General features: G+C 42.2%; 1 protein-coding gene across 1 annotated transcript in view; it reads left to right on the top strand.

The window, feature by feature from the left end:
- zswim5 (zinc finger, SWIM-type containing 5) overlaps nt 1–22,423 on the top strand; it is a 41,498-nt gene extending 19,075 nt beyond the window's left edge. Inside the window, exons 2-14 of the mRNA XM_026941164.3 lie at nt 7,930–8,286; nt 10,878–11,026; nt 11,437–11,587; nt 12,596–12,772; nt 13,394–13,570; nt 13,658–13,804; nt 15,017–15,154; nt 16,327–16,584; nt 16,672–16,807; nt 17,752–17,909; nt 18,148–18,311; nt 18,434–18,515; nt 18,658–22,423. Of these exons, the coding sequence (XP_026796965.3) occupies nt 7,930–8,286; nt 10,878–11,026; nt 11,437–11,587; nt 12,596–12,772; nt 13,394–13,570; nt 13,658–13,804; nt 15,017–15,154; nt 16,327–16,584; nt 16,672–16,807; nt 17,752–17,909; nt 18,148–18,311; nt 18,434–18,515; nt 18,658–19,520 (2,957 nt within the window). The 3' untranslated portion in view covers nt 19,521–22,423. The remainder of the gene's footprint in view (nt 1–7,929; nt 8,287–10,877; nt 11,027–11,436; nt 11,588–12,595; nt 12,773–13,393; nt 13,571–13,657; nt 13,805–15,016; nt 15,155–16,326; nt 16,585–16,671; nt 16,808–17,751; nt 17,910–18,147; nt 18,312–18,433; nt 18,516–18,657) is intronic.
- Nucleotides 22,424–27,995: the final 5,572 nt, after the last annotated feature.

The following is a 27,995-nucleotide window of genomic DNA, read 5'->3' as shown; positions in this document are numbered from 1 at the left end:
TCCTTGCACCATTAACTTTGCCCATAATGCCTCTGAGGTAGAAGCGTTTGTCAACAAAAAGCTACAGTCATCAAAATGGATCTAGGCTGTTCCTAGATGATGGGCTTCTCACTGGCATTAGGCATAGGCCATTATCAAATTTTCACATAGCAACGAGTGATTGATTTACCACAGTTTACAATATTACCCAGATAGTGTATTTGACTAGATTTCTGGCACCATGTATTTTCACTGTATTCCTTCAGCTAACAGTTAGAGGGTAAGAACATTTTCCTAAAACTAACATTGGGAACATTTGGATTCCAGAACGTCCAATTTTTTCTCAGGTGCTCCAAGTGATATTTGATCTAGCATTTATAAACATTCCTACCACCTTACCAACATTGTATGATTTAGGTTTTATTATAGGTTTGTTTTTCACATAACCTTTGTAGAACATTCTCATACAAAAACTTTGTTAGCTTGGCTCATTTAAAAATAGGACCTTTAGAAGTTCTTATACTGTTGTCCAAATGGGAGAGACTTTATCTCATCAGGAGTGGTGCTTGCCCAGGCAGCCTCCTGAATGACAAAAATTTGCAACGAGACATTGAATATTGCAATGCATTCTCCAGTCAAATTTGTCTCACCCTATCTGGCATCAGTGTCATTGCCATCCTCTTGTCCTCTCCTCCAGGCCCCTGCTTCCAAGCTGACGCCTGCTCACTGCTGTTGGCCCTTTTGCAATCGACAATAGCAAGCCAGATCCCAGCCCGAGGCCTAGACGGCCCCGCAGAGACAAAAATAGGAGGGTGGGAACCCAGAGAACAGCGGGACTGGGGCAAATAAAGCAGGTCAGGGACAGATTAAGGGAGCATGGAGGACAACGCAGGGGTTGGATGGCACTGCTGTAGGAGGGAGAGAGAAGAAGGGAGGGAGGGCACAGACAATAGAGAAGCTTGAGAAGTTTGGAACAGAAAGGAAGGGGGGATGAGAGTTGGTAATTAGAGATGAGGCCATCAGCTGACTATGGAAGTAAGGCACACCTTCAGGGTCTCAACAGGGCTGTGCATGCTCGCTTTGTGTGTCTGCTTTCCCCAACGCCCCCCTTTTCCAGCCATATCTTTTTGTTGTCCTTGTCCATATGTTTAGCTTGGGTTGATGAGCATTTTATGCACAGAGGAGCTGATTGACAATGCTGTTGTCATCATAGCAGCTTTTGAATGCTAGCAGCCAAGACGGTCCACTTCCCTCACACTGTTCCATGAGTTCGGCATCACGTGTGTGCTCAGACAGGGGGAGGGAGAGCAGGAGACAATAGTTAACTTTCAGAAAGTCGTTAGCAAATGTTTGGACAAGCCCTGGGCACATATTGACTTTTTCTAACCTTGTAGATGTAAAGTTAAAGTACACAACGCTGTACAGGCTTCTAGGTGTTTCCGAGGCGGTGTTTATGCTCGGATGCCTGTTTTACAGCTGCGGGGCAGGCTAAGGTCCAAAGTGCTTGTAGGAAACAGTTAAAAAGATGGAATGCAGTGGGAGTGGACTGGCTCAAAGGTGTTCATGTTAGCTAGCATAGTGAAAGAGAGAGCCAGGCTTGCTAAGAAAGTGCAAACCTTTGCAAAGGTACTTGAAAGCTACAGTACTAGATGGAGGCTTTTTGTGTTGTACAGTGTTAGAAAAAAGGGTTTTAACATTATAAAGGGAATATAACTTTAAAGGGAATCTTTTCTGTAGTGCGACTGGCTGTGCAGAATGAGTGAGCCTCTGAAGCTCACTCCAAAGGCCCATTGTATCTTCCCACTGCTGCTTCCAGGCAAGCAGATGGTTTGTACACGATCACATATTAATACCGGCTCTGTTTGGGGGAAATGAGCAGCAAAAGGCCAACATGTCATAAAGATAAGGAAGCCATGCTGGACAGACGCATCACTGTGGACCTATGATGCACACCCAGTGATAGCAGCAGTCATTTATGGACCAAATGAACCAGATTAGGGCATAAACATAAGCAATAACCTTTAGGACCTGTCAGGTATTTTTGCAAAAGTGAGACGCCCTGTGGCTGGAAAATTGGTGGTGGTCTTTTTCTGGAGGAAATGCATGAGCAGACTGGATGACCGGGCCACTTCCTGGATGTCCTTGTTCCATTCCATTTGTATGCTGTCAATTGTCAAGTATAAATCAGGGGAGTGTTTGGAGCATCCTTTAACTGTGTCTGTGTAAAAAGAAGTAGATCTCAAGGTGTCACTGAGCAGGAACTTAATTAGCCACGCTCTGCACCAGGCATCCTACTTCCCATTTCAAAGACCCAGGGTTAGCACACCGTGTAAAGGGCCTGGTTGCATATTCAGCGCCCTTTGAGCGCCAACGCAAGAAGACCTTGAGACAGAAATACAATGAAAGGATATCCTCCCCCCTTTTTTTCCATGGTTGCTGCATGGTTTCGGTTCAAGAGCGTCCGCTTTTATCTGCACTGGGACATCCGGTCCTTCTTACGGCCTGCACGATTCATCTCCCCTCTACCACCCTTCCATATTCCATATTCATCTTCTCCCCATGTCTCCTTTCATTTCAGGACTCTCGAACCCTCGGCAGGTTAATTAGCAACCAGATAATAAAAGCTCTTCAGCCAGGCTGGTTGTGCATCCAGTGCTAGATTTATTTTGGGACACCATCATTTGCTGTGTAATTAAATCTTTCGTTTCACTCTCAGTTACAGCGCATGCATGGTCTGAGTTAGACACCAGTGGCTGAAAGCAAGGCCGCTTAAGGCCCACGGATCAGAAATCAATTGCGGGTGATCATGACAAATGAGGCGCAAGGCCTGGCGTACGGGAGCCGTCATGAACAAATCAGCCTTTTATCCAAGCGGCCATCAGGGCCCAGCTCTGGCCTCAATGAGTGGCTTTGTGCGTATGCGCGTCTGTTGTGTGGAGATAGATAGGTGGAGCGGGGGGTTGGAGGGGGGGTGCAGTGTTAACCATATTGCTGCTGGGACAGATGGGAGGTGGAGTGGAGGCAAAGGGAGGGGTCTGGTGGGTAAGAGGAGGGACCTCAAAGTCCTTCCTGTTAAGTCTTTGTGGCTTTAAGGGAGTAGGACTGGGTTGCCATTGGCTGATCTGTTTCTGCGTGGGTGTCTTTGAAGGCCGGCAGATGGTGCCAAGGGAGTGTGTAGTGTGGATCTCCTTTCTTGTCCTCTCCTGTTTCCCAATGAGCGCCGCTGACTGCAGTGGTATCAGCCCCCACAATCCCCCCTACAAACAGATGGCCAACAGTGCGGCCTGCTATAAGCAACTCTGTTAGCGATGAGAATTAGCGGCCAGTGCCAATAGATTAATTATGATTGTTAGAAACGCACACACCGGGTCTGACGAGGACGCCATGAGCATTCAAGGCAGTAACAGTTGCAATATGTTGTTTAAAAAAAATAAAACATATTATGATATGTTGTACATGTTCTGATATTTAGGTTTGTTAATAAAATTTAACAAACACTGTGCTTTTAGTAATATTTTAATGTTGTCTACAAAATGTCCACTCAGCTAAACATCCAATCAGCTGTTTGATGCAGTGAGTAGCTTGGTCTTGAATAGATTTGTTGGATAATAATTGTGGTTCGGAGAGAATTAGCTTGTGGCTGGATTACACTGTTGTAGTCTCATAGCTTATTGCTGCAGCGTGGCATGGAGATTAGATCCAGGCTCTGGGTGGGAAGGGGAGGGGGATTCTCCTGATGATTGTTTTGTCTTCATTCCTATAAGATTTGAATTTTGTATGCAACAAAGTGCATCTGATTCAGTTTAGCTTCCCCTGATTGGACTGTTTACTAAGCATTGGCGTCATCTCATTTAGAATCAGCCTTGTGTATCTTAAACAAGCCAGTCAAGTAGGCTGAATGCCTTCCCATGAAGTTGGTTTTGTGTGTGTGTGTGTGTGTGTGTGTGTGTATGAGCACAATGACCCACATTAACTGGAGCAGTGTCATTATTCCTCCAGGCTGACACTGCATGGCTTATTGTGATCAACACTGGCATTCCATCTGCTTAGGACATCTTCCCTGTTTCCATCTCTCTCTGTCTGTTTCTCCCTCTCCTTTGTCTGATCCGTGCCTGAGGCCTCCTCTCAGCCAGGTACCGAATGATCAGAAAAGACCTGGTAGAGAAAGCAGCCAATATACACACACACATACATGCGTGCACACACACACACACACACACACACACACAGGGCCTCAGAGGTCAGTGTGAAAAGAGCAGCCGTGGAGAGGATGGTAGTGAAGCATGTACTACTGCAAAGCAACAAAGGCTTGTAGTGAAAGGAGAAGGAGGACCTTTAACATCATCTACATCAGGCCTGCCCCTCTCACGTCACATGAGCCAATGAGGAACGCTTACAATCGCATATAACATTTGAATGAAATCCTTTAAATTTTATGTATATGTAGCAGTTGGGTTTATTTTTTTATTAGTAGAGTGCTCTTAGCAATGTTATCAAGTGCATCAGTCCCAGTGAAGGAGGTGTGGCCTCTGTGCATCAGTCCCATTGAAAGAGGTGTGGCCTTTATACTTCATTCTGAAGTGTGTATGGCTTTAGTGTCTTGATCTCTGAGAAGTACTTGGTGGCAATGAATTGTGTTAAACTAGCATAGGCGAAGGAAGTGGAGCCTGGTTGATAGAGGGTATTGAAACTTGACAGCCAGATGACACAACTTGACTGTGTGTGTGTGTGGTGCAGTGCTGTAAGATTGGTGGAGAATATTGTCCTCCGTGTTAAGGAGGCTAGTAACAGGCACAAGGACTCCTGCAGCGTTGCAGGTCTCCCAAGACTCCCTGTGGCTTGTTTTGCAGTGTCACAGTCTTTCTCTCTCTGACACACACACATACACACACACTCAGTCTCAATTTCATTCTGCTTGCCATCCTCCTGTCTCTCTAGCTCTTTCTTGGTCTCGTTTTTTTTTTCCTCCTCCTGGGCAGATGAGAAGTCCTGAGTCACCCTCGGCGTATCTGATAAAGAGCAATTTAGCGGAATGGAGTCAGCAAGGACAGCGCGAGGAGGAGGAGGCAGGCAGGAGAATGACTCTTCTTAGAGCACTTTCCTTGTTCACAGCCTTCAGCCTTCTGATTTACAGCATTTCAGTGAGCGATAATGCGCAGTATTGTTAGTTTAACAGACCGTGCTGTACGCTGATTGTGGTGGAGCTCTGTGTTCATGTGATTGAGGTGTGGGTGTTATTCGGTAATCTACAACAAACTAACTTACAGCCATGATATGTTGTGCAACAGCAATCTGAGCATTTCAGAATTTTTAAGGTTTAAAACGGTTATTGTATTTCACAGACACTTGAAATTGTCACCTCCCTGCGTCTCATCTGGGAAGACACTCTTTGCTCCAGCGTTTTTATTTTTATATTTTTTGCTAGCATTTGTGCTCACAAGATAAAATTATATGTCCATATATGTACAAATTTGAAGGTGCATTTCCCAGAGAAAGTAATCCCATCAATAACAGTATAGCGTGATTAAGAAGAGATACTGGTATCCTTCCGAAGTTGATTATTTTCCAATAGCAGCACATACTGAAGTGTTTTATTCGTCTTATATCACAGCAATGTGCTGTAAAGAATGACACATTGTACTTTTTATCCATTTATATTTAAATGTAATGTTGTGGAACTTATTTCAAGGTACTGTCAGAGCCTTTGTTTTGCCATCTAATCACCATGATCTGATTCCGCATTCTCAATCCACTCCAAGGCCAAAGACACTTTGAAATGGAAAACACGTTGACGTTTGCGTGATTTGCATTAGGTGAGGTGTTTCAATCTAAGTTTGTGTCTAAGTATTCATCCAGCAACCTTGCTGTACAATGCCTACCACAGAGTAAGCAAAAGGATAGCATCTTGCCATTATGTGCTTCCTTTTATTTCATTCTAGCTCTCTCTTTTTTAGCAGTGGCGTCTCGGTTCTTCTCAGCGCAGCACGGAGGCCACACAAGGCTTAAATGCTCGTGCATTAGACTGAAAGAAATGCCCAGGTCCGTAAAACCACCTTCTGCTCTCGTCTTGTGCGTCTTTGTTTCCGCTCAGTTCTGCTTTGATGCAAGGCTAGCCCCTCTCCTTTTCAGCCTTTTATCAAACTGGAAACAGACATCACCATAAACTCGCTTTAATCAGGTGCCTCCGCGCTTGCTGGCTCTGCCTGAAAGTGCTCGGCAGTAAATTGGACGTCGGATTTGTTTTCTGAAAAATCTCAAGGAGGGGTGGGGCGGGGGAGGACGCCTGCTTAGGAGAACTCATCTGGAAAAGCCTTTTGTGGGATTTGGCACAGCTAAAGACAGCTTTGCTAGGTCTAGTTAGACGTCGGCCTAAACCGAGACTTGATGTTGGCGCACACAATATGTCAACTTGTGGGCGCACACAGGGAATATGTATGAGCATGCTTTTGTGTATATATAGGATATGATTTAGGTCTGTTCATATTTCTTTGGCTTCTGTGGACGTGTAATGTTTTGGTCCATGTACAAGTACTGTAGTTTCCAGAATGGAAGTCACTGCCTATGTATGGAAAAATTTCAAAGACATTTTTACAAAATGTCTGCCTCTGACACTATACTGAAATCATTATGTAGCATTGTTTAATGCTAAAACCTTGTTGCTTTATTTGTAAAATGACTGATGCTAATGATAATTTATGCTTGCACAGATATTAGATGTTCAGTAACATATCTACAGGTTTTAATAAGGTCAGAATTCAGGAAGGTTCAGAAACCTTAATACTGTTAGCAAGAAACATTTACCACATAAGGTGGTAAACTAGCATAATTTCTGTAGAAACTGTAGATATTGCTATCACCTAGATAAGATTAGAGCCTATACCATGTTTTACAGGGTGGATTTTGGCTTGATGTTGCAGTAATCCACCCCTTGTGTTGATAGACCAGTCTGGGTTGCCATGGTGTAGTGTTAGGGTTAGAGTGATACTATAATCCTCATCGTAGCGCCCCCATTGTCCATGCCCCAATCATTAATATTTCACCAGTCGAAGCCTGGACACAAGCTGTCCCATTGGCTACCCGTATACCCTTTCTTTCCCTCCTTTACCCCTCAGTCTTAAGCATATTTGCCCCACATTTTAACCCCCATATCCTTGGGGACTTGTTTGAGGATGAGACTTTGCAGCACCCCTACCCATGTGCCCCAGCATTACAGAGTGTGTTAAAACTCCAATACACTCTCCCCAAGGATGAATTCACAACCCTGGCCCATGGGGAGATGGAGGTCAAAGGTTGCAGAGGATCTGCTTTCCTCTTGTCTTACCAGGACATGCGTGTCTCTGAGCTCTCCTGGGATTTTTTTTCTTTATTTTTTTTCTGAGAGGATTGGATGACCTTAATCCATTACTGTGTAAGATCAGTGCAGCCCGGGTGGTGGTTTAGTAATTGCTGGATCCCCCTCCCCCCATCAGGCAGGGATTCAGTGACCGCATATAGTGCACTTGAGACTTTAAAGCTGAAGTTTGGAATGTTTTAAAAGTGTGTCTAAACCAGTTATATATTAAAATCCAGTAACTCAGAATTATGGTTATATTTTTATGGCCCTGAAATGAACTCCACCTGCAAAGGTATAAAAGGGCTGTAAAAATTACAAAGTGCTTCTTTAATCCTGACTACTTTTTGGCTCATGAAATTAAACTGTCTGCAGTAATGGTTTATATGATAATACTATATTTAAAAATGCTGTATACCTTTACATTTTGTTGGGCATCTTTTTACCCAGCATGCATTGGATACTCTTGGGTTTCTTTAACTTACAATCACTTGCTAGCTTGTCACCAGAAACTGCAACAGTATCTTTTAAAGTGTCTATAATATAAATGTTTTTTCTTTCGATCCAGATATGGTTAATGACACTAACACTCTTTTATCCCTCTCTCTGTCTCCCTCCAGGTTTTCACCTTAGCGGAACAGTAACAGAACCGGCCACACACTCAGAGCCCGAGGTGACGCACCGTGTGGCCATCAGCTTCGACCGCTGCAAGATCACGTCAGTGACATGCGGCTGCGGCAACCGCGACATCTTCTACTGCGCCCACGTGGTGGCCCTATCGCTGTACCGCATCCGGCGGGCTGAGCAGGTGAAGCTGCGGCTGCCCATCTCCGAGACGCTCTTCCAGATGAACCGGGACCAGCTGCAGAAACTTGTGCAGTATCTGATCACGGCGCACCACACTGAAGTGCTGCCCACGGCGCAGAAACTCGCCGACGAGATCCTGTCCTCCAACTCGGAGATTAACCAAGTGCACGGTGAGGATCACGCAATTCACAAATTCAAATCAACTTTACTAAGTTTGATGGCATTACGAAGTTCCATCATTACCACTTTCAGATGTGGATTTTTTTTTGCCTTTGAGTACGTAAATATTATGAAAATCTGAATACCATTTGAATAGTGAAATTTGTTCTGACAGTATTTACACATTCAAAACAGTTTCGCTGGCATGACTAAACAGTAAAGCATTTCAAACAGTAGGTAAAACACACAAATTTCAAGCCTCATTTTAACATACGTACCCACTTTCGAAGGTGAGCTGTGGTATCTGCCTTACAACATCTTTAACGATGAGCTAGGGCTCTTCCCAGCGACTCGCCAGGAGCTACAGTCTGAGTGGGGAATCTAGGAAATGGGATGCAGCCTGCCAGGAATCCGGTCATGTGAGGGGTTCTTTTCAGAAGTGTCTTTAAGTGTTTGCTCATAACTCGTAACCGTTTCGTTTTAAGACCCTATCGGGGAGCCGTGTTAGTTTTAGCTCTGCCAAGTGCGGCTCTTTAGGCTGAAATATCCCTGCACGGTTTATGTTAGTGTTCTGAGCTCTCACCAGTCTCAGAATTAGTTTGGAGGTGGATGGGTGAGGGAAAGCAGACCTCTTCTTCCTCTTCCTTCCTCCTCCAGTGGAACATTAAAGCCAGCCACAGCACACATGGCAGAAAACCTAGCCAGGAAGTGCCCTCTTTCTGTCGGAGTCGACTAGGGCGCTTATCAGCCACTCACCAGGAGTTGTACTGTGATCGTGGAATTTCAGGAATATGGTCACATGACCAGGGCTGATGAGAACCAGTGCTAAAAAAATGAACTAAGTCAAACCTTTCAGTCAAACCTGTTAATAACACAGTAATAATAATGTTAATACTTTCTCAAGCAGTAAATCCTTATTTTTTTCTTCTCATGTATGCAGAATAGTACATATAGTGTACATTTTCTCCTTGTACCTTCCTCAGAAGGTATGTATACATTTATATAAAAAAATAATCTTATGACCAGATGTAGAAAAAACAATTGTGTCCAATATATTACAAAAGTGCCTTATTAAAATTTGGTCTGACTTATAATTAGCAATGACTTTTTATTTACAAATATGTTATTAAAGTTTTTTTTTCATATAAATAGAATTTGTCCTGATTAATTAGAAGGATTAAGAAATTCAGAAAGGCAATTAAAAAAAAAAAACTAAAGTTAACAAGTGGATCTTAAACAAAAAGAGAGAAACATTAGCAATGTAACTGCTTGGTTAAGAAATGGATCTTAATGTCATATCAGCCACGTGTTTTTCTGAGCAACTGTGCAGTAGATCAGTGTTATATACGACACTGAGGAAAAAAAATGTGATTTTGAAAACTTATCATATCGATCTCTTCATGTGTGTTTGTGACTATTTTTGGATATAAAAAGCAGAACTACTGAAGTGTGTGTGTGTGTGTGTGTGTGTTTTAAAGCGTACCAATGGGGAGTCGATTTAAAATGAACTGATGTCTTAGAAATGGTGATCTCTCTTGATAAAGTGATGAAATATGAAATCTTTAATGCTTTCCATCTCGCCTGTTATTTCCAAATCAGAGTGTGCTCTTTGCTGAAAGCGTAACATTATCCAGAGAAGCACAGTGAAGAAAAACTCTGCTTAAGAGCATTTTTATGGGGTGGAAATCAAGTATTTTGGCATTATTTGATCTAAGTGGTGGTGTTACTGCAGGGTAAGAGAGTAAGTGTGCTGAGTTCACAGAGAAACTTTTTGTAGCACGAACATCATAAATCTGATATTTTTTATATTTTTTAAATATTTTTGTAAAGTCCATGCTGTGCAGTGAAATGACATGTTTGCAAATTTTTAGTCTAATTGTAATGTGACTGAGTGATTAGGTACATTCTACGACTGCACAATACCCATAGGTGCAGAACCTCGTGTTGCTGTCACCATAACAGAAATGGCAGAATTCAAACATGCTGATTGTTTCTGAAACCTTGTAATTGGCTTTATGAACATTGCTCTATCATGACAGCTCTGACAGAGGGATTAATATCAGGACTGCAGTGACGGTTCAGCTCAGGAAGTAACACTGTGCAAAACAATTACGGCATCACTAAAGGAATAAAAATAAAACTAACCGCAAGGCACAAACTGAGCCATATACTAAGCTGTAGAACTGCAGAAATGCCAAACATTCTGGAGATTTGGTCTGGAAATTTGGAAAGAGTGAACATAAATTCTAGATGTGATACACAAAGCGCTTTAAAAACGTTTGTATTTACCTTTATCATTAGCGTACTTCTGACCAGTGAATGAGAGTTTTACGAGTACGTTTTCATCCCTACATGCCCATCAGCTAATTTTGTCTGCAACATTACTGGAACTTGCGCAACATAACAACATGTATGTATCATTGTATATCTAAACAAATAGAATTTATAGGTGGGGTATCAACAGCGATTTTTTATTGAAAAAATCTGGTTCTCTAAGTTTCAGATTCACCATTGTTACAGTAATATACTAGTTCAAAAGGTCCAGAATGGTATGCCTGTATTTTGGACTAATATTTTCTGTGTGTGCGTTTGTTTGTTTTAGGGGCCCCGGACCCCACAGCAGGAGCCAGTATTGATGATGATAACTGCTGGCACCTGGATGAGGAGCAGGTACGCGAGCAGGTCAAACAGTTCCTCTCGCAGGGAGGCTACTACGGCTCGGGAAAGCAGCTTAACTCCATGTTCGCCAAGGTGAGAGACATTAGTATGTATGTGTGCGTGCGTGTTTGCGTGTGTGAGTGCGTTTGCGTGCGCACGTGTGTGTGCGTGTCTGCACATCAAGTGGAAGACATGCTCGATATTAAAGATGCTATTGTGATAAATGATGGCGCTATAAAATCCTGCAAGGACTATTTAAATCAATGTGCTTTAATAAAATGTCAAGCAGCCTCTTATTTCCAGTGTGTGTGTGCGTGCGCGTATCTGTCTGATTCAGCTGATGAATTTGGACATTGTTACCATCAGCCTCTATGCCTGCTGTATATATTCCACTGCTTCTACGATTTTTAGGCATGTGTTGATAATCGATTATATGACGTTGAGCGAATGTATCATTCATGATTGGTGTGTGTGTGTGTGTGTGTGTGTGTGTGTGTGTACAGGTGCGGGAGATGCTGCGCATGCGGGACTCGAACGGAGCGCGCATGCTCACCCTCATCACGGAGCAGTTTATGGCTGACCCACGCCTGTCGCTATGGCGACAGCAGGGCACGGGAATGACGGACAAGTGTCGGCAGCTGTGGGACGAACTGGGTGAGTTGTCGCGTCTATCTATGTGGCAAGAGTGTACAGGCTAATTATGACACTATAACTTCATTCAGTTCCATCAAGTGTGTTGTGATGTACTGAAAATACTGATTAGCATGAAATTAGCTTGTACTTAGTATGACTAGAAGCTAGGTGAACAGTTAGCTTGATCTATTGTGCTTAACACTACGTGTAGTTTACTATTACTATTGCAGAGCCTTGAATCGCAACTACATCCTCCTTAACTTATTTCCTCGCTCTTAAGAGCATCAAAACGTTAATGTACGTCAGAAAGCAGTATACACAGCTGACATGAAAGGAAGTGCAATGCTACCCATCAAATATGGCCACAAAATCAATGGCCTTTCTTTCAGCCTGCTTTCTATTGATCAGGCCATTTGCAAGGGTAGATTGGCTTCCTGAAAATGACTGCTGGATTACAAAGCTCCGCCCCTTTTCTCTTCACATGCAGCAACATGCATGTTAACCAACATGACATGCATGCTAAGACTTGAGTCCAGGTCAAACTGATGAAAAGCAAAACTTCACTCCGATTGGCCAAATGATAAACCTGTCAATACTATCAACCAATAGGAGAGGCGATTTGAATGTATGCCTCTGTTTTATTGGACATCTGGGTCACAGTAGGATCGATGCACATATGTGAGTGTTTTGGTCATGACAGTGGTCTACTCTTCCAGCTGTGTGTCTCTGGAGCTTATAAAAAATCCTCTTCTGCTCCACACACCTCCACTGTTTGACAGTCACACACCAGCACCTACTCCATTACACACGGGCTTCTCATTTTTCCATTTCACTTTTAAAGTCCCATTAAACGCTGCAGGCAGGCAGAGTGCAGTTCCCCCTCCTCCTCTCTGCCTCGGGCTGTCTTTCTGTTCACTCTGTCCTCCCTCTCATCTTTTCCTTTGCCCCTTTATCTCTGTTCCTCTTGTGCTCTCATTTTCCGAGACACTCCTCAGTAACAGTGCTCTGTTCCATCTCATTGTTCCACAGGTGCATTGTGGGTGTGCATTGTGCTGAACCCTCACTGTAAGAGCGAGGAGAAGAGCGCATGGCTCAAACAGCTGAAGAAGTGGAGTGACATGGATATCTGCCCGCTGGAGGACGGCAACTACGGCAGCGAGCTTCCCAACATCACCAACGCCCTGCCCCAGAGCAACCTGGCACACGGTGGGCATCCAGAAAGCACAGATTAGGGCTTAGACCGGCACTGTGTTTAGACATTAAACTCAATTATACCACCAATTCTGATTTGTTTGACAGCTGTGTAACTGGAAATCACAGGTTTATATTAATTAATCCGTTATTGTTTCTATAATAACAACTCATTCACAGGGACTTGCATGATGGGTGCTCCACACGATCCTAAAATAACCCTAAGATAAACGGGTTTGAAAATGCATTTTACGTAACAAAGAAAATGTATAATCATAGATACGGTGACATTTGCTGTAAGGAGATGTTTATTTAACATTTTGCAAGGAGTCTCCAGTGTCGGCACTTTTTAACAGCTTCAAGAGAGAAAGAAATTGTTTATAGTTATTATAACATGGGTGATAACAGGAACTAAGTTGTTCAACAGATGTTCTGCTATGATAGATGTAACTGTAAAAGGATAAAAAATACTGTCATTCTTTATTTACTAAAAAAAAAAAAGAAATTGTAAAATAATTCTAACTTTTCAACCCAAAGCCAGCTGAAAATCACACACACATACAGGGTTCTGACTCGGTGGTTTCTCATAGTGTGTTCCCTGACTGACATCAACTCTGCCTGTCATGTGTGTTGTAGACTCATTGGCCAGGCCGAGACGGACAGTGTTCACTCGTGCCATGGAAGCATGCGACCTGCACTGGCAGGACAGCCACCTGCAGCGAATCATCAGCAGCGATTTCTATGTGTCGCCCGCTTACCAGAGAGAGGGAGAGAACCTGCTCTTTAACCCTCAAGGTCTGCCACTGTGGCTGGGTAAGACAGACACACACCCACAGCACAAGCGCGAACACGCACATATGTGGCCGTGTCTAACAGTGTGTCACATGACCTTTCTTGCAGATCATGTGCCTACTGCATGTGCCAGGGTGGATGCCCTGCGTTCCCATGGTTACCCAAGAGAAGCCCTACGATTGGCCGTGGCTATCATCAACACTCTCCGGCTTCAGCAGCAGAGGCAGCTGGACATTTACAAACACCAGAAGAAAGGTAATACACACACACAGAGACTGGAACATGACCTTACAGCAATCTTTATCTGCTTGGCATCATACCAGGCCTGTAGAAGCCAAAAACCTACAAAAGCTGCATTGTGCTCCAAACTGAGCAGGTTTAGCTTATCTCCTCATGTCGAGCTACAAGGCCTTAGTGCATCACACAGGTTGTTTTTGTGTTTAAGTGTTTAGTATCGAACTAACGCCAAGTCCAGATGAGGTGTGTTGGGCTGAGATTTGAGTACTGGGTACCTACATTGAGCTTTAATAACACATTCACTAGTATTGCATTAATATTTTAGGAAGCAACACTGTGTGGTTTATGCATGTATGTATGTATAAATAAATAAACAAACAAACCCAAGTAATATCATTAAAGGTTTAGGACGTATATCCTATTGTATCACAAGGTAAAGGTTTTATGCAATGCTTATGAATGTGTAATAAACGCACTATGTAGGTGTGGGTACTTTTCAAATAAATTGTTACCTCATGTTTTTCTGGTTTTGAATTGGTTTGCATGCTAAATCATGCTTGATTGCTACGTTATCCTTCAAATCTAGTAAATGTGGACAGAGAAATTTGGCTACCTAACTTGACTAGCTTGCTAAATTACTTAAGGTTACTTGCTTGTGTCTTAACAAAAAAATGCAGATATAAAACTGCTGATGTGTCTTCCTGAAACAAATGATTTTGGTATGTTTACATCATCATTTTAAAAGTTGGCCTGTGTATGTGTTGTCCAGTGTTAATCTAGTGGTTAGGTAGCCAATTTTCTCTATAAATACTAGCTAATTATGTTAGCTTGTTAGATTAGAGTATTTGTTTGAGTGAGCATCAGTTCAGCGAATAAGTTGCATGGATATGAATATAAAAAATGTTGTAGATACAGAAATGTAAGGGTTTTTTTTTTTCACCAAAAAAAAAAATTTAAAAAATCTTTGCTTCTGATAAGAAAATGTTAAAAATGAGTGAAAACTGATGAGTGTCTATGAGGGGGGCACTTACTTTTGGAGCTTCAGAATTGCACCCAAACCATCTGTCACATATCTACAACTCGAACATATTGATGTGTTGAATCTGGAGTTAACACTAAAATGTGCAGCGTTCACTGTTCTGTGTTTTTAAGAAACAGCTGTTAGATTAATTGTGCTGAGCCTTTTATCCCCCATAATTCATTTGTGTGTGTGTGTGTGTGCACGTGCAGAGCTGCTGCAGAGAGGAATGACCAGCACTACTAATCTGGAGGGCTGGGTGGGCCACCCGCTCGACCCCATCGGCTGCCTTTTCGCCACTCTAACAGAGACGTGTCGGGTGGAGGATGACAATGCCATGGATACAGGAGGTAGACTATTACGGGCTGGCAGATGGGGGAGGAGCGTGTGTGTGTTTTGTGTGCTGGTAGGAATTAGATTAGGCTTCTATAGCCTTTCACACCTTATAAAACACCACAGCATTGTATTATTGTATGTGTACTTGCGTGTGCATGTGCGTGTGCGTGTGTGTATGGTTGTATTGTAGCCGTGGGGTCACTCTGACGACACGGTGGAGTAAAATGTATAAAATCAATCAGCGTTTGCATTCTATACATCGCTCCAAGCTGCATTGTTGCCTTTTGTGTTGCTATTGTGTGAAACCAACAGGGAGCTATTGTGATTTGGAATAATGCAGCCAAGTGGTACTGTGTGTGTCTGTGTGTGTCTCTGTGCTGGAGTGTGTGAGGGGTGTACGTAGCACAGCCCTTTGTTTGACTCCCATCACACATTTGGAAACATCTGGCACTTTGTAGCACAGTGGGTGTGGCATAAAAGCTCATCCAATCAGAAACTCCTGAGCATTAACAACAGCTGGAGTGTGTATTCCAAACTCAAACATCTCTCCTTCTTTGGTTTTCTCTCTCTCCTCTTTTCAATCTCAATCTCCCTCGCCCACTCTCGTTCCCTCTTACATTCCTGCTGTCTTTGTTTTTTTTCTTCATTCTTGTGCGAGAAAAACTTTTTGATCTCCAGACACTCATTCACACCTTCATAAGCATACTCTGTCCTTTCTAATAGATGTGTGAATTAGCAAATCACATTCGTTTGTCACTTAGTAGGCGTCCTCCAGGCCTTCACTGTGTGTGTGTGTGTGTATGTGTGTATATATATATATATATATATATATATATATATATATATATATATATATATATATATATATATATATATATATACACACACACACACACACACATGTTTTTGGTGTTGCCTCACACCATCTAATGCAAACACAGGAATCATAGCCAGGATTTAATAGCTGGTGCTGACACTTTTATCAAACAGATGGTGTTTTTTTTTTCCCCAGGTTACACTCACCCACGCACACACATACACTTATACACACTTTCACATACATACATGCCTTCATATTTCAAACAAATTTCAGATATATTTTTTAAATCCAAATCTGAGTGTAACTTGACAAAATACTATCCAAACCTTATTAGCCTTAATTCCTTAATTTACTCTTCTCTTCCAGATTCCGGTGATCCCAAGCCCCCTGTTTATCAGCATGTGCCCGTGTGGGGCTGCCCGGATGCCAGTGAGTCGTACCTGGCCTTGGCGCTGGAGGTAGCACTGATGGGTATGGGGCAGCAGAGATTGATGCCCGAGGGCTTGTATGCCCAGGACAAGGTGTGTCGCAACGAGGAGCAGATTGTCGCCAAACTGCAGGAGCTGGAGCTGGATGAGCTGCTGGTGCACACACTCCGCAAGCAGGCCATGCTTCTGCTGGAAGGTAGGAGTTTAACTCTGGCCTCAACTTAGCGATGTTTAACTCGCAGATACGTTGAATTGTGACACTATTTCTTCTGTATGTACACAGGCGGTCCCTTTAGCGGCCTAGGCGAGGTGATCCACAGAGAGAGCGTACCCATGCACACGTTTGCTAAGTACCTGTTCACTGCACTCCTTCCCCATGACACAGACCTGGCCTACAAGATCGGCCTGAGGGCCATGAGGTGAGAACTTCATATAGAGTGACCCAACCTTCTTTAGACAACTTTCTGGAGACAGTAGGTGCAAGACCCTGTTAATGTGTAAAAAAAAATAATAATAATGTTGAAATAGCATTGATTGAAATTAGCATTAAGTAATTACAGCAACAACTGTAAAAAGCTAAAGTCGATTTTTGTTCTTGGTGCTCCATCGTATGAAACCGTCACTGTGTAAAAGAGAAATGCTCTCACAGGAAGAGCTGTAAAAAGGGAACAGATGCCCTAGATGAGTTGAAACATTGTTACAGGAGAAAAAACAGTACTGTGTGGTCATCTGACCTTCCAGGACTGTACATCTCTTGTGTAATGGTGCATCAGTGTTTGCATGGAGTCTCTGTGGGCCTTTATTACTGTGCCATCACTAATCCAGGCCCAGATCCTCCCGGTTCTCGCTGATACGCGATCGATCGATAATGTTGCTCCCACTGCACTCTCAGACACGAGCAGTAGAGCACAGAGCTGCAGTCTCGGCTCAAAGACTGAGCTAATTGAACCCTGAGTATCGCTGTTGTCTGGATGTCCACAGAGATGGACTGTTGTCAGTTTAAATGCTGCATTTTGGGAACATCGTTAATCTATAAACTAACAGAAATGTGTTACTGCATTACACAATGTAAAAGCCAATCATGTTCCAGTATACAAATGTAGGCCATGCTTTTACATCGGTGTATCATTTGAGGGGACGGCTATGTATGAGTGGGGGTGTCTTCAATTTGCATATAATCTGGATTTATTTTAATGATGCTATATAACTGTAGAGTTTTAACTGTTTATCATCAGTTTCTGATCTCTGGGTAACTATCACAAACTAACTGAAACCCCCAGTTTGCTGTTTTTGTGTGTATAAATAAGATGGCGCACTGTTTATCATGGGTGTTAATCTGTTGTGATGTGTGTGTGTGTTCCAGGTTGCCTGTGCTAGAGTCCACAGCTCCATCAGGTGATGTGGGTCACCCGCACCACGGAATCTCTATTGTGCCGAGCAGATATCCGCGCTGGTTCACCCTCGGGCACCTCGAGTCCCAGCAGTGTGAGCTGGCATCAACCATGCTCACTGCAGCCAAGGGTGAGTAACACACAAAGCCACAGCAGTTTCATACATTTCACTTCTTCCACTGTATTAAATTAAAGTGAATTTTTGGCAAATGATTAAATCTACACAATATCCCTCTTAACCTCAAATGTAGAAAATCAGACATGATCCATTATACTGAGACCTAAAGACACATTTGGTCTGATTCTGTAGTTTTGCACTGGAGGTTTGAAGCTAATGTAACTAATGTTGTGTGTTGTGTTTTGAGCAGGAGACATGCTGAGATTGCGCACGGTCCTCGAGGCCATCCAGAAAAACATCCACTCCTCCTCACTCATCTTTAAACTAGCCCAAGATGCATTCAAGATTGCCACCCCCGCAGACAGCCCACCTGACATCACCCTGCTCAACGTGGCCCTGGAGCTCGGCCTTCAGGTGTGTGTGTGTGTGTGTGTGTGTGTGTGTGTGTGTGTGTGTGTGCGCGCACGCTGTTTGTCTTGTTTAGTCCACCCGTCTGTATGAAGTCAGTTATATCTTCTCATTTTGTTTCTTTGTAGGTGATGAGGATGACTCTGTCCACTCTGAACTGGAGACGCAGAGAGATGGTGCGCTGGCTCGTCACCTGCGCTACTGAAGTTGGTCTGTATCAAACTCCACCTATATTCTATGTTATTGTAAAATCAATACTGTGTCTATGTTATTGATTTTTCCAAAGCATTGTTTCTTGCTGGTTCTGACATTCCTCTTCTCCGGTTGCTTTGTCCTTCACATCCCTCTGTAGGGCTGCGGGCGCTGGTCAGCATTCTGCAGAGTTGGTACACACTGTTCACACCCACTGAGGCTACGAGTATTGTTGCTGCAGCAGTCATGTCTCACGGCACAGCACTGCGTCTCAGCCTGGACTACGGGCAGCGCGAGGAACTGGCGAGCTGCGCCCGAACACTCGCACTGCAGTGCGCCATGAAGGACCCGGCCAATTGCGCACTGTCTGCACTCACACTATGCGAGAAGGAGCATGTGGCCTTCGAGACGGCCTACCAGATCGCAGTGGACGCGGCAGCAACGGCTATGACGCATGCGCAATTGTTCACCATCGCGCGATACATGGAACACCGCGGCTACCCACTGCGTGCCTTCAAGTTGGCATCGTTGGCCATGGCACATGTGAGCTTGGCGTACAACCAGGACACGCATCCGGCTATCAACGATGTCCTGTGGGCATGCGCTCTCAGCCACTCGCTGGGCAAGAACGAGCTGGGCGCCATGGTGCCGTTGGTGGTAAAGGGTGTGCGCTGTGCCACCGTGCTCTCGGACATCCTGCGCCGCTGCACGGTGACTGCGCCCGGCCTGGCTGGTATCCCCGGCCGCCGCAGCTCAGGCAAGCTGATGAGCACGGACAAGGCGCCACTGCGCCAACTGCTGGACGCCGCCATCGGCGCCTACATCAGCACCACACACTCGCGCCTCACGCACATCAGCCCACGCCACTACGGCGAGTTCATTGAATTCCTGGGCAAAGCGCGTGACACCTTCCTGATGGCACACGACGGCCACGTGCAGTTCGCCCAGTTTATTGACAACCTCAAGCAGATCTACAAGGGCAAGAAGAAGCTCATGATGCTCGTGCGTGAGCGATTTGGCTGAGGAGAATATAAAGGACTCCCCACTCACTCCTCGTTTATTTAAGGCATTATTTTCTTCCTGTATATTCCGAGTATCCTTTATTTTTATTTTTTTTAGTTTGATACAGTTTGCGTTTAGTGAACAACCAACGTTCACGGATTTATTAGAACCTGTGGAGGCCAGAACAACCTTTTGATTTCGGCTTATGCTTGCTTTAGTTTAATACAGATGCAGAAGTGGCACATAAAGAGAAACCAAATGATAGGCGGAGTATTTTGAGCCTTTTCCATCGTGGTGATTGGTGGTTCTTATTTTTTTTTCGGCAAAGAGCTCAAAAGCTCAAAACAGTCATTCCGAAAAAAAAAAACACTCGCACACAGTGTTACAGTCATACCTCGATTGTATTTTAAGGAACAGCTTTAACAGGATGAGGCTGAGGCCTTGTTCCCGGGGGTAGAGCGAAAAAGCTAGCTGAAATATCGAGGTGTTCCTCATCTTAACGCAATTCTACATAACCCAGGAATCAGCCAAGCCGTGAACGCCACCCTCCCCTCTGTCCGCTCCTCTTGGTTTGTCTTTGCCCTTTTTCTCGCGTTGGGAAGAAAGAGAATTAAGGGAACGTTACTGAGAGCCACGCCTCCATACCTGAGAAGAGCACGGGGTTTCCTTCTCCGCCTGAATCTGAACAAAAACCTCATCTTTCTAAAGATGGCTTTACTTTTAGGGGGGGAGAGTTATGCAGACAGAGATTCCACATTAAAGCTTAGCATTATCATGCATGCAATGCTTCGCCAAATTTGCTGCCTACTTAGGCAACCTCTTGAAAGTAGTAACGTTTGGCAGTAATTATTGGCACATGACTCTATCAGACATGTTGTTCTTAGAGAAAGAAAATAATCAGAAACAAAAATAGTAGTAACTGTAGTTGTGTTGTTATACAAGCACTTGATTCACTCCCTCCCCTTTCACCTTGTCTGCATTAACAATTATATTTTCCAAGCATTAATCAAAATTTGGTTATATGTAGAGATTGAAAAAATGCAAGAGGACCAGAAAAACAAAAAAACAAAAATATCTTCCACATGCCACCCCCAGCCATCCCCCTACAAGTGCCCGCTCGGCTCCCAACACTTAGAATGCACTCGGCGGCTACGAACGGAAGGAAACCTGGAGAGAAAGGACAAGATGCTCAACTCAGTTCTCAGGGAATCACTTAAAGAAACGAAACAAAAAAAATAGTAGCATAAGCATTTAAGATATTGTAAATATGAAAGTGTCAATTCAAAAAATTGTAAAGTTATAATTATTTATGATAACTGTATGGTTTCTTTTTTTGTTGTTTTCTTTTCGGATACTTGAATTTGTCGCGGGCTGGGAATGTGACGGCAGAAAGACTTTTTTAAAAAAAAAAAAAAAACATTTCTCAGGTGCTCCTGTGAACAGTTCCTTTTTTCCTCCTTATTTCTTGTTATTTTTTGGTCTTTTGTACACTTTTTTTTTTTTTTGCAAGAGAAGCATGGTGTGTAAAAAACTGAAGGGAAGAAGAAAGAAAAGGAAGAACAGCCGTTGAACTGACTATGCAGAACCACTTCCTGATTTTTTTTTTTTTTTTCTTTAACCCTCTTCGGGAACGGACAGTTTTGGGACTTTTGCCTTTCGAGTGACTTGCGTATGTCTTTTTTTACTTTGAAGCCTTATCTTCTCAAAGTGATTTAGGAAGTCTGATTGCAGAAGGATGCCACGAGCTGCATAAACTAGGCCTGTGCCGATCTTAAATCGTCATAACCCAATGTTTGCTTAAGCATATTGTATTAAAACAGTACAGTGCTAAAGAATTATTCCTCAGACGGAGCGACAATTTTGTCCACCATGTTTTTCAAACTTTCATGGAAGAGAATTATGCGATGCTCCGTTAAATAAAGAAAGCATACGCTGCCTCACGCTGTAAAAGCGAATGTAGCAATGTTATTTTGCAGAAAATCCTGATATATTTTATAATTGATTATCAGCACATGCCTAGTCCAAACCCACTGGCTGTATTATTATGGAGGGAATTAGACAAAAGCTCTGTTTTGATATGATGTTGTCTCGAGACTTTTGAAAGACGCCGCTCTGGCTATATATGAGGAGACTTCAGTTTCAGTCAGTTTTGTTTTAAACACTCTTTTTCCAGTTCCGTTCCATAACTACCTTCAAACGATTAGCCACATAAGTCACATTTTTATTTATTTTTTTTTTAAAGTGAGAAACCTTCCACAGTCTTTCTCCTTCAAGCCGGACCAGATCAAGCCGTGATCAGTGGAAGAGCAAGCAGATGTTTTGCAGGTTTAGGGATTGAATTTGCCTTTTTTCCCTCTTGACAAATGCAGGACGATCGTAGCTGCTTGCTTATACAAACTCCACACATCCAAGCATCTTTAGTAGCTCGTCTAGCTGATCCAGCGGCATTGCAAAAAAACAGAATTCCTGTGGCTTTGAGTTTATTTTTTATTTCCTCTCTCTCTCTCTCTCTCTCTCTTTCCCATAACTCTTTAAGTGTCTATATGTGTTGACTGTACCAGTGTTCTGATCTGTCCCTAGAGTTTAGAAGGAAAAAAATAATAATAATAATCGCTGGTAGAGATTGTTCACTAGTTCATCTACTGTTTGAGTTCTGTTTTTTTTATTTTTATTTTCTCTTCTTTCATTTTTAATTTAAGGGAAAAGTGTTTGTCACCTCTCCGTGCTACTGAATTATGAAAAAGGTATCCAGTATTTGTTGCCACAAAAGTATAGTTCGACGACGTTTTTTTTTTCGTTTGTGCAACCTCTTGAGCTAATGTCTATAAACAAAAATTTATTACTATTTATGTAATGCTACTACCATTTTATATGATTTGTGTTGAATTTCAGTGCTTTTTCTATGAATAAAGTGTGAAACACGTCATCGTCTCTTCGTGATCTGATGGAAGAGCTTGGTTCTTTAGCTAAGTGACTTAAAATCATTTTATCAAAATAGTGGTGGTTGTTACATGTTGAATTCTTGAATCCAATTGGTCAGAAGCTGTAAGTCAAATCTCAGGTTTATACTGATTCGCCTATTCGAATATGTTAATGTTTCTATAGTAACAGCTGATTCATGGGGACTTCAGTGGTGGATATACTACATAATCTAAGCCTAATAATTTTATTTTTTTTTTTTATTAAATGTATAATTGATGATGTGAAACTTCCTGAAGTGAAGTGACTTGTGGCCAAGTATAATTTGTGCTCTGCATTTAACACACACACACACACACACACACACACACACACACACACACACACACACACCAGTGGGCAGCCTTTTGTTTTGCAAGTCCGACTTTCTATCCATTAGGCCACGACTGCCTTCCTGTGAGAACATGTTTATTTACCACTTACGGAAGGAGTCTCCAGTGTCAGTAACAGTTAAGGGTAAAGTTCTTCAAGGAATGTCTTAAGGTTTCTTGGTAACATGATAAGCTGCATTTTGTTTTATTAACTGTTTAGGGAACGACAATTTATAGGTGCTATAAGTGAATCCAGGAACTAACTTGTTTCACAGACCTGCAACATATAAATGTATTAGTACAGCATGTTGTTCTTTTAGAAAATAAAAAATTGGAAATTGCTGTGGTATAAGAGGAATAAAGCACTTCAAGAAGTGCTGTTATAGGAAAATAATCATGGTGGTAACATTAACTCCCCCATCAATGATTATTTTCCTACAATGGCATGCCCTTATGTGTTTTATTCCTTACTCATTTGGCAGGTGCTTTTTGTCCAAAGTAAATTAAGACTAGGACAATATAACATTTTCATATCACAATTCTTTAACGTTTATACTTTAAAAAATTACGTATTTTAAAAAAGTATTACGATACTGGCAGGTTCAGAAGTCCCTGAGCGCTCCTTTTTGATTAACTGCTGATTATGACCTTTTTTTTTAAACTCTCCTACAGTACAATGATTTCAGTATTAAGTAGTATATTAGCCTTATTGCTAACTTTAAACACTCCTTATGAAATACCTGATATGATTCCCAGTTCTTCATAGTTTGATTTTCTTTTCCCTTCGTCCAGGTAATATTACTCTGGTAAAGATGCTTTGAGGCCATCTGTACTGTAAAACATATTATAAATAAATTTTTAAAATAGTAAGAAGAAGATTAACCACTTCACAAGTCTACATTTCCTAAAAGCTCCGAGTTCACAACTCGTCACGAAATCATGAGGTCTCTCAACATGGCGGCGCTCTTTGAAGTTGGGGTTAGCGGTCGATGCTAAATGTAATTACAGTGTGATTTAAGCCGTACGGTTCATTTTCTTAGTAATTTACCAACACACCTGAGGGAAATGTCGATATTCTCGATGGTTCTGTTTGATTTACAGTGTGATTCCGCCTTTATATTGCTCGTATAAAAGACGTGCTAGCTCGCTAAATCGTTAAATCGTTAGCTAGCGTTGCTTAGCAACAGTGCTTTCGCGACTTGAACTGCGCGCTTATTTACTAATCTTTTAAAGTCAGTTCAACTTTATTTGTAAATCTTTTTCTTAAACCAACTGACACTGTCACAAAGCAGCTTTGTAGAATTGTACAGAGTCAAAATCAGTATGTATAGGCGTTTATTTTAGGCAGCGTTGACAGAATTAAGTTACTGTAGAGAAGGATGCCTGTGGTTCTTCTTTGTTTCTATATAAACAAAATCAACCATCCAAAAGTTATATTTTTTATTTCTGATTTTTTTAACGTCCCCCTGTGCTGCTTCAAATAGTTGCCAGTGTATCGGAGTGTACCCGTAATTTAAATAATTCACAAACTGTTTTTAAAAATTAAACACTGATGATACAAACCTGCATCAAGATGATACTGCAAAATGTTAACATGTGTACCTTTCTTGTACTGTGCTGTTTTGAAGCTGGAGAGAACTCACACAGGAATGACTGAGATCCAGTCGATAGGAGCAATACACTCCAGACCTGCTTGTACAAATTCCTTCATTCATCACTGAGTCCTGAACCGGTGTGTGTTGGGTCCTACAAGTGAGTATCAGATGCTGAAATATAGATGGGGCCAGCCATGTGTTTCCTCAGCCTGCTGATATAGCAGAACTGACATGTTGGGAGAAGAGGTAAAGAAAAAAATGGGTTTCCCACCTTGTTGTGAGTTTAGGACTGGACTGGAGCTATAAGGCTCTAAAAGGACGGGGATGAGGTCGAGGTCAAGGCTATGCAGAACTTGCTGGCTTACCTAAGCGAACACACGGCTGAACACAAGCAAGGTGTTCTTAATCAACATATCTAATGAATATTAATGTCTTCTGAATATTAATATCATATTAATATTTTTGTTATTGAATATTAAGAAGAAAACATGACAGAGTACAGACCTACAGCTTTTAAACTTGAAAATAGCTTAAAATTTCCCTACTTTAGTGGACTCTTTATTTGCTTTGGAGGCCATGGGTTTATGTCAGAGAATTAATTATAGAGATAAAGAATACCATTACCAATAGCAAAACTAGTTCTTGGAATTAACATACTGAAGCACGGTTGATGCTCAAATTTAATTTGATCAGAAAGTGTTGATTAATGGTCTATAACAGCAGCTTTGGAAGTAGTTCTGGGTGAAAGGCAAATTACAGTTTTGTTTTAATACACAGGGAATTGTAGGGTGGATGTTCCACATAAACGGATTAAACAATGTGTGCTTGTTGTTATGGTAAAGTTTTTATGTAAGGAGACTGTTATATAACATTTAAGGAAGGAGTCTCCAGTGCCAACACTTTGTAACAGTCAGAGGTAAAGCTGTAAGTTTGTGCCTATTGTCCTGTTTTGGTAGTTGTTGTACTGTCTTGTGCTGTTAGCATGTTCACTTTACGTAGTAATGTGTAGTCTTTTGTAGTTCTGTGTAGTTTTATGTAGCACCATGGTCCTGGATGAATGTTGTTTCATTTCACTGTGTACTAACTAGCTGTATATGGTTGAAATGACAACAAAGCCCCTTGACTTGACTTGAAGTTTAAGTTTTCCGATATGGGACAGGACAGGAGTTTGCGTTTTCTCAGTAACATGACAGACTTATAATGGCAGTTGTTGGGTCACCAAAACATTTATGTGAAATTGAAAAATTGACAGTTTTGGTTTAAGAGGAGCCCTTGTGTGTCTGTCATGCTGTTTGGAAACATATTCATCTTATATCTAAGATTAACTAAAACTTTACAGTTCATGACATTATTATTGGCAGAATGGCATCCCAGGGTAGTGTTGGTCCTACAATACTGGTATGCCATGGATTAAATACTTTTCTAGAGTTTCAATTTAGCAGTTGCCTAAAGCATGTTGATCTGCTATAAAGCGTGGGTTCCTTCTTGGCTCTTAGGGGAGCTGATTTGCGCAGCTTTGTTCTGCCACTGTGATTTTTCCTACTATTCTTCTTTAATTGGGGTGTTGGATTTTAGCAGAGGAAATGCTCAGCTAGAGGAACTGTGGATTACAAAAAGTATGTCATCAGTGTAATATATGAAAGCAAGAATTGTATGGACTGTAGAAACAAACAGCCACCTATAACTCAAGAAGCTTCAAGAGTTATGGATTATTGTTTATCCACAGAGGCACAAACGCCAAGCTTCTCTGTTTCTCACCATCGGTCATGACTTTAAGGACCTGTCATTCCCTTCTCCGAGCTCTATTTTGCGGTGGAGCCATGAGGACACGTCCAAACTCCACCTCACCATCCCTTTGCGCCCTAATATTTCAAATCGATCCCAGACCAGGCCCTCTGCGTCTGATAAAGCACTGATAGTGCCAGGGCCTGACAAGTGATGTACAGCATGGTGTCTGCTGCAGCAGATTGGATTTTCAGGCCCACTGATTCGCTGAGAGATTGCGACTGAACCCCCATAACCCCCCTCTGTCTCTCTCTCTCGCTTATCCTCCTCATGGGTCCTTAAAGGAGACCTTGGGGAATCGAGCTTTTCTGAGTGTGGATTCATTGTTGCAATTAAAAATAATGTCCGGAGCCCCTTGAGGTAACTCGTAACGTGTATGTGTGTGTGTCTAGAAGGGATGAGGTACATCCCAGCCTCCCAAATCCCAGCTGCGCCCTTTGGAGTGACAGGGGCTAGAAATGCTACGGCGCTAATCAGCAAATTGACTGCAGCATTTTTTTTTTTTTTTTTTTACAATCAAGGACAACAGCATTCCATGTGGACAAACTGCAGCTGCCTACCATTTCATACACAATGGCCGTGTGAGTGTGTGTTTTCCACCCCCATTGTGTACAGTTGAGATGTTTGTTCAGAGACAATAGACACCTAGAGAATGAGATGCAGCCTATTCGCATTGGCTTTGTGCACCAGTGGCAATCAGGGATATGAAAAACAAATATGATTCACGGGAAGGACAAAAAACAAGCAGATTCCGATGACAGAGTCAACACACAAATCCTGAACATGATTGAAACGTGTTAGGGATTGCAGATTCCATTTATTCAGATAAAACTTTGTTTTTCAGGATTGACACCCCCTAGAAGAGGTCACATGATGTGTTGTGGAACTCCATCTCAAAAATGAAAACAACTGGATTTAAGGATTAGCGCTTTCTCGGGTGTTTATGTGCCTGAGGGAAAAGCATCCACTGGGATTTTAATGTACCAGGCATGTTTGATTGTCCTGCAACCAAAATATTTTTTTTGTTTAAGTCCTGGTTAAACACATCTAAACCTCTGTTAGCATAGAATGTTTTTTAAATCCAAAAACATCTAAAATATTTTCAGTAGATCACTTGAATATTCACTAAAACAGCTAAGATAAGAAAGCTTCTGATTTCAAATCCCTTGAAAAAATGATTTGGTAAACAGTATTAAATTGACACAATTTTTGATCAGCTAAACCAAGAAGGCATCTTGGGAGGCATGTTAGTGTAGCGCATTGTGTTGCCAGCTCACAGCTCCATGGTCACAGGTTTGCGCTTGATCTCAGGTTACTGTCTGTATGAAGTTTCACGCTCCTCCTGTGTCCGTGTGGGTTTCATCCAGGTTCTCCCGTTTCCTTCCACCTCCCAAAAACATGCCGGCAGGTGGATTGGATAGGCCGCGGATTCACTATAAATGAGTGTTGTCTTCTTTATTTCTACACGGGAGCTAGGATATTAGTTTAGTTAATAAGTCATAAAAATCTATCTTAATATTTTGCAAAATAGCAAATATGTATATATGTACACATTTAAGTTTAAAGCAGAACTTTATCATCAGTCACTTTGAGCCTTTTTTAAAATTATTTACATTTTTTTTTAGTTCTACATTTTGGGAGGCGGGACCTAGGGGGCAAACTGATAACAGCACTAAAGAAAATAAAGATTTTGTTCCTCTAATGTTCCAGTGTTAAACTACACAGTACCATTTTGTTCATGTTTATAGATTAAAGAATCTCACTGTGTCCTAAACCATGTCAGTGAATGTGGTTCGAGGCAGAAATGATTTTGGATGAGACAGACA

This window comes from Pangasianodon hypophthalmus, chromosome 21 (genome assembly GCF_027358585.1).
Source record: "Pangasianodon hypophthalmus isolate fPanHyp1 chromosome 21, fPanHyp1.pri, whole genome shotgun sequence".
NCBI classification, from domain to species: Eukaryota; Metazoa; Chordata; class Actinopteri; order Siluriformes; family Pangasiidae; genus Pangasianodon; species Pangasianodon hypophthalmus.
The sequence above is the reverse complement of the archived record's forward strand: the minus strand, read 5'-3'. Positions and strand labels throughout refer to the sequence as shown.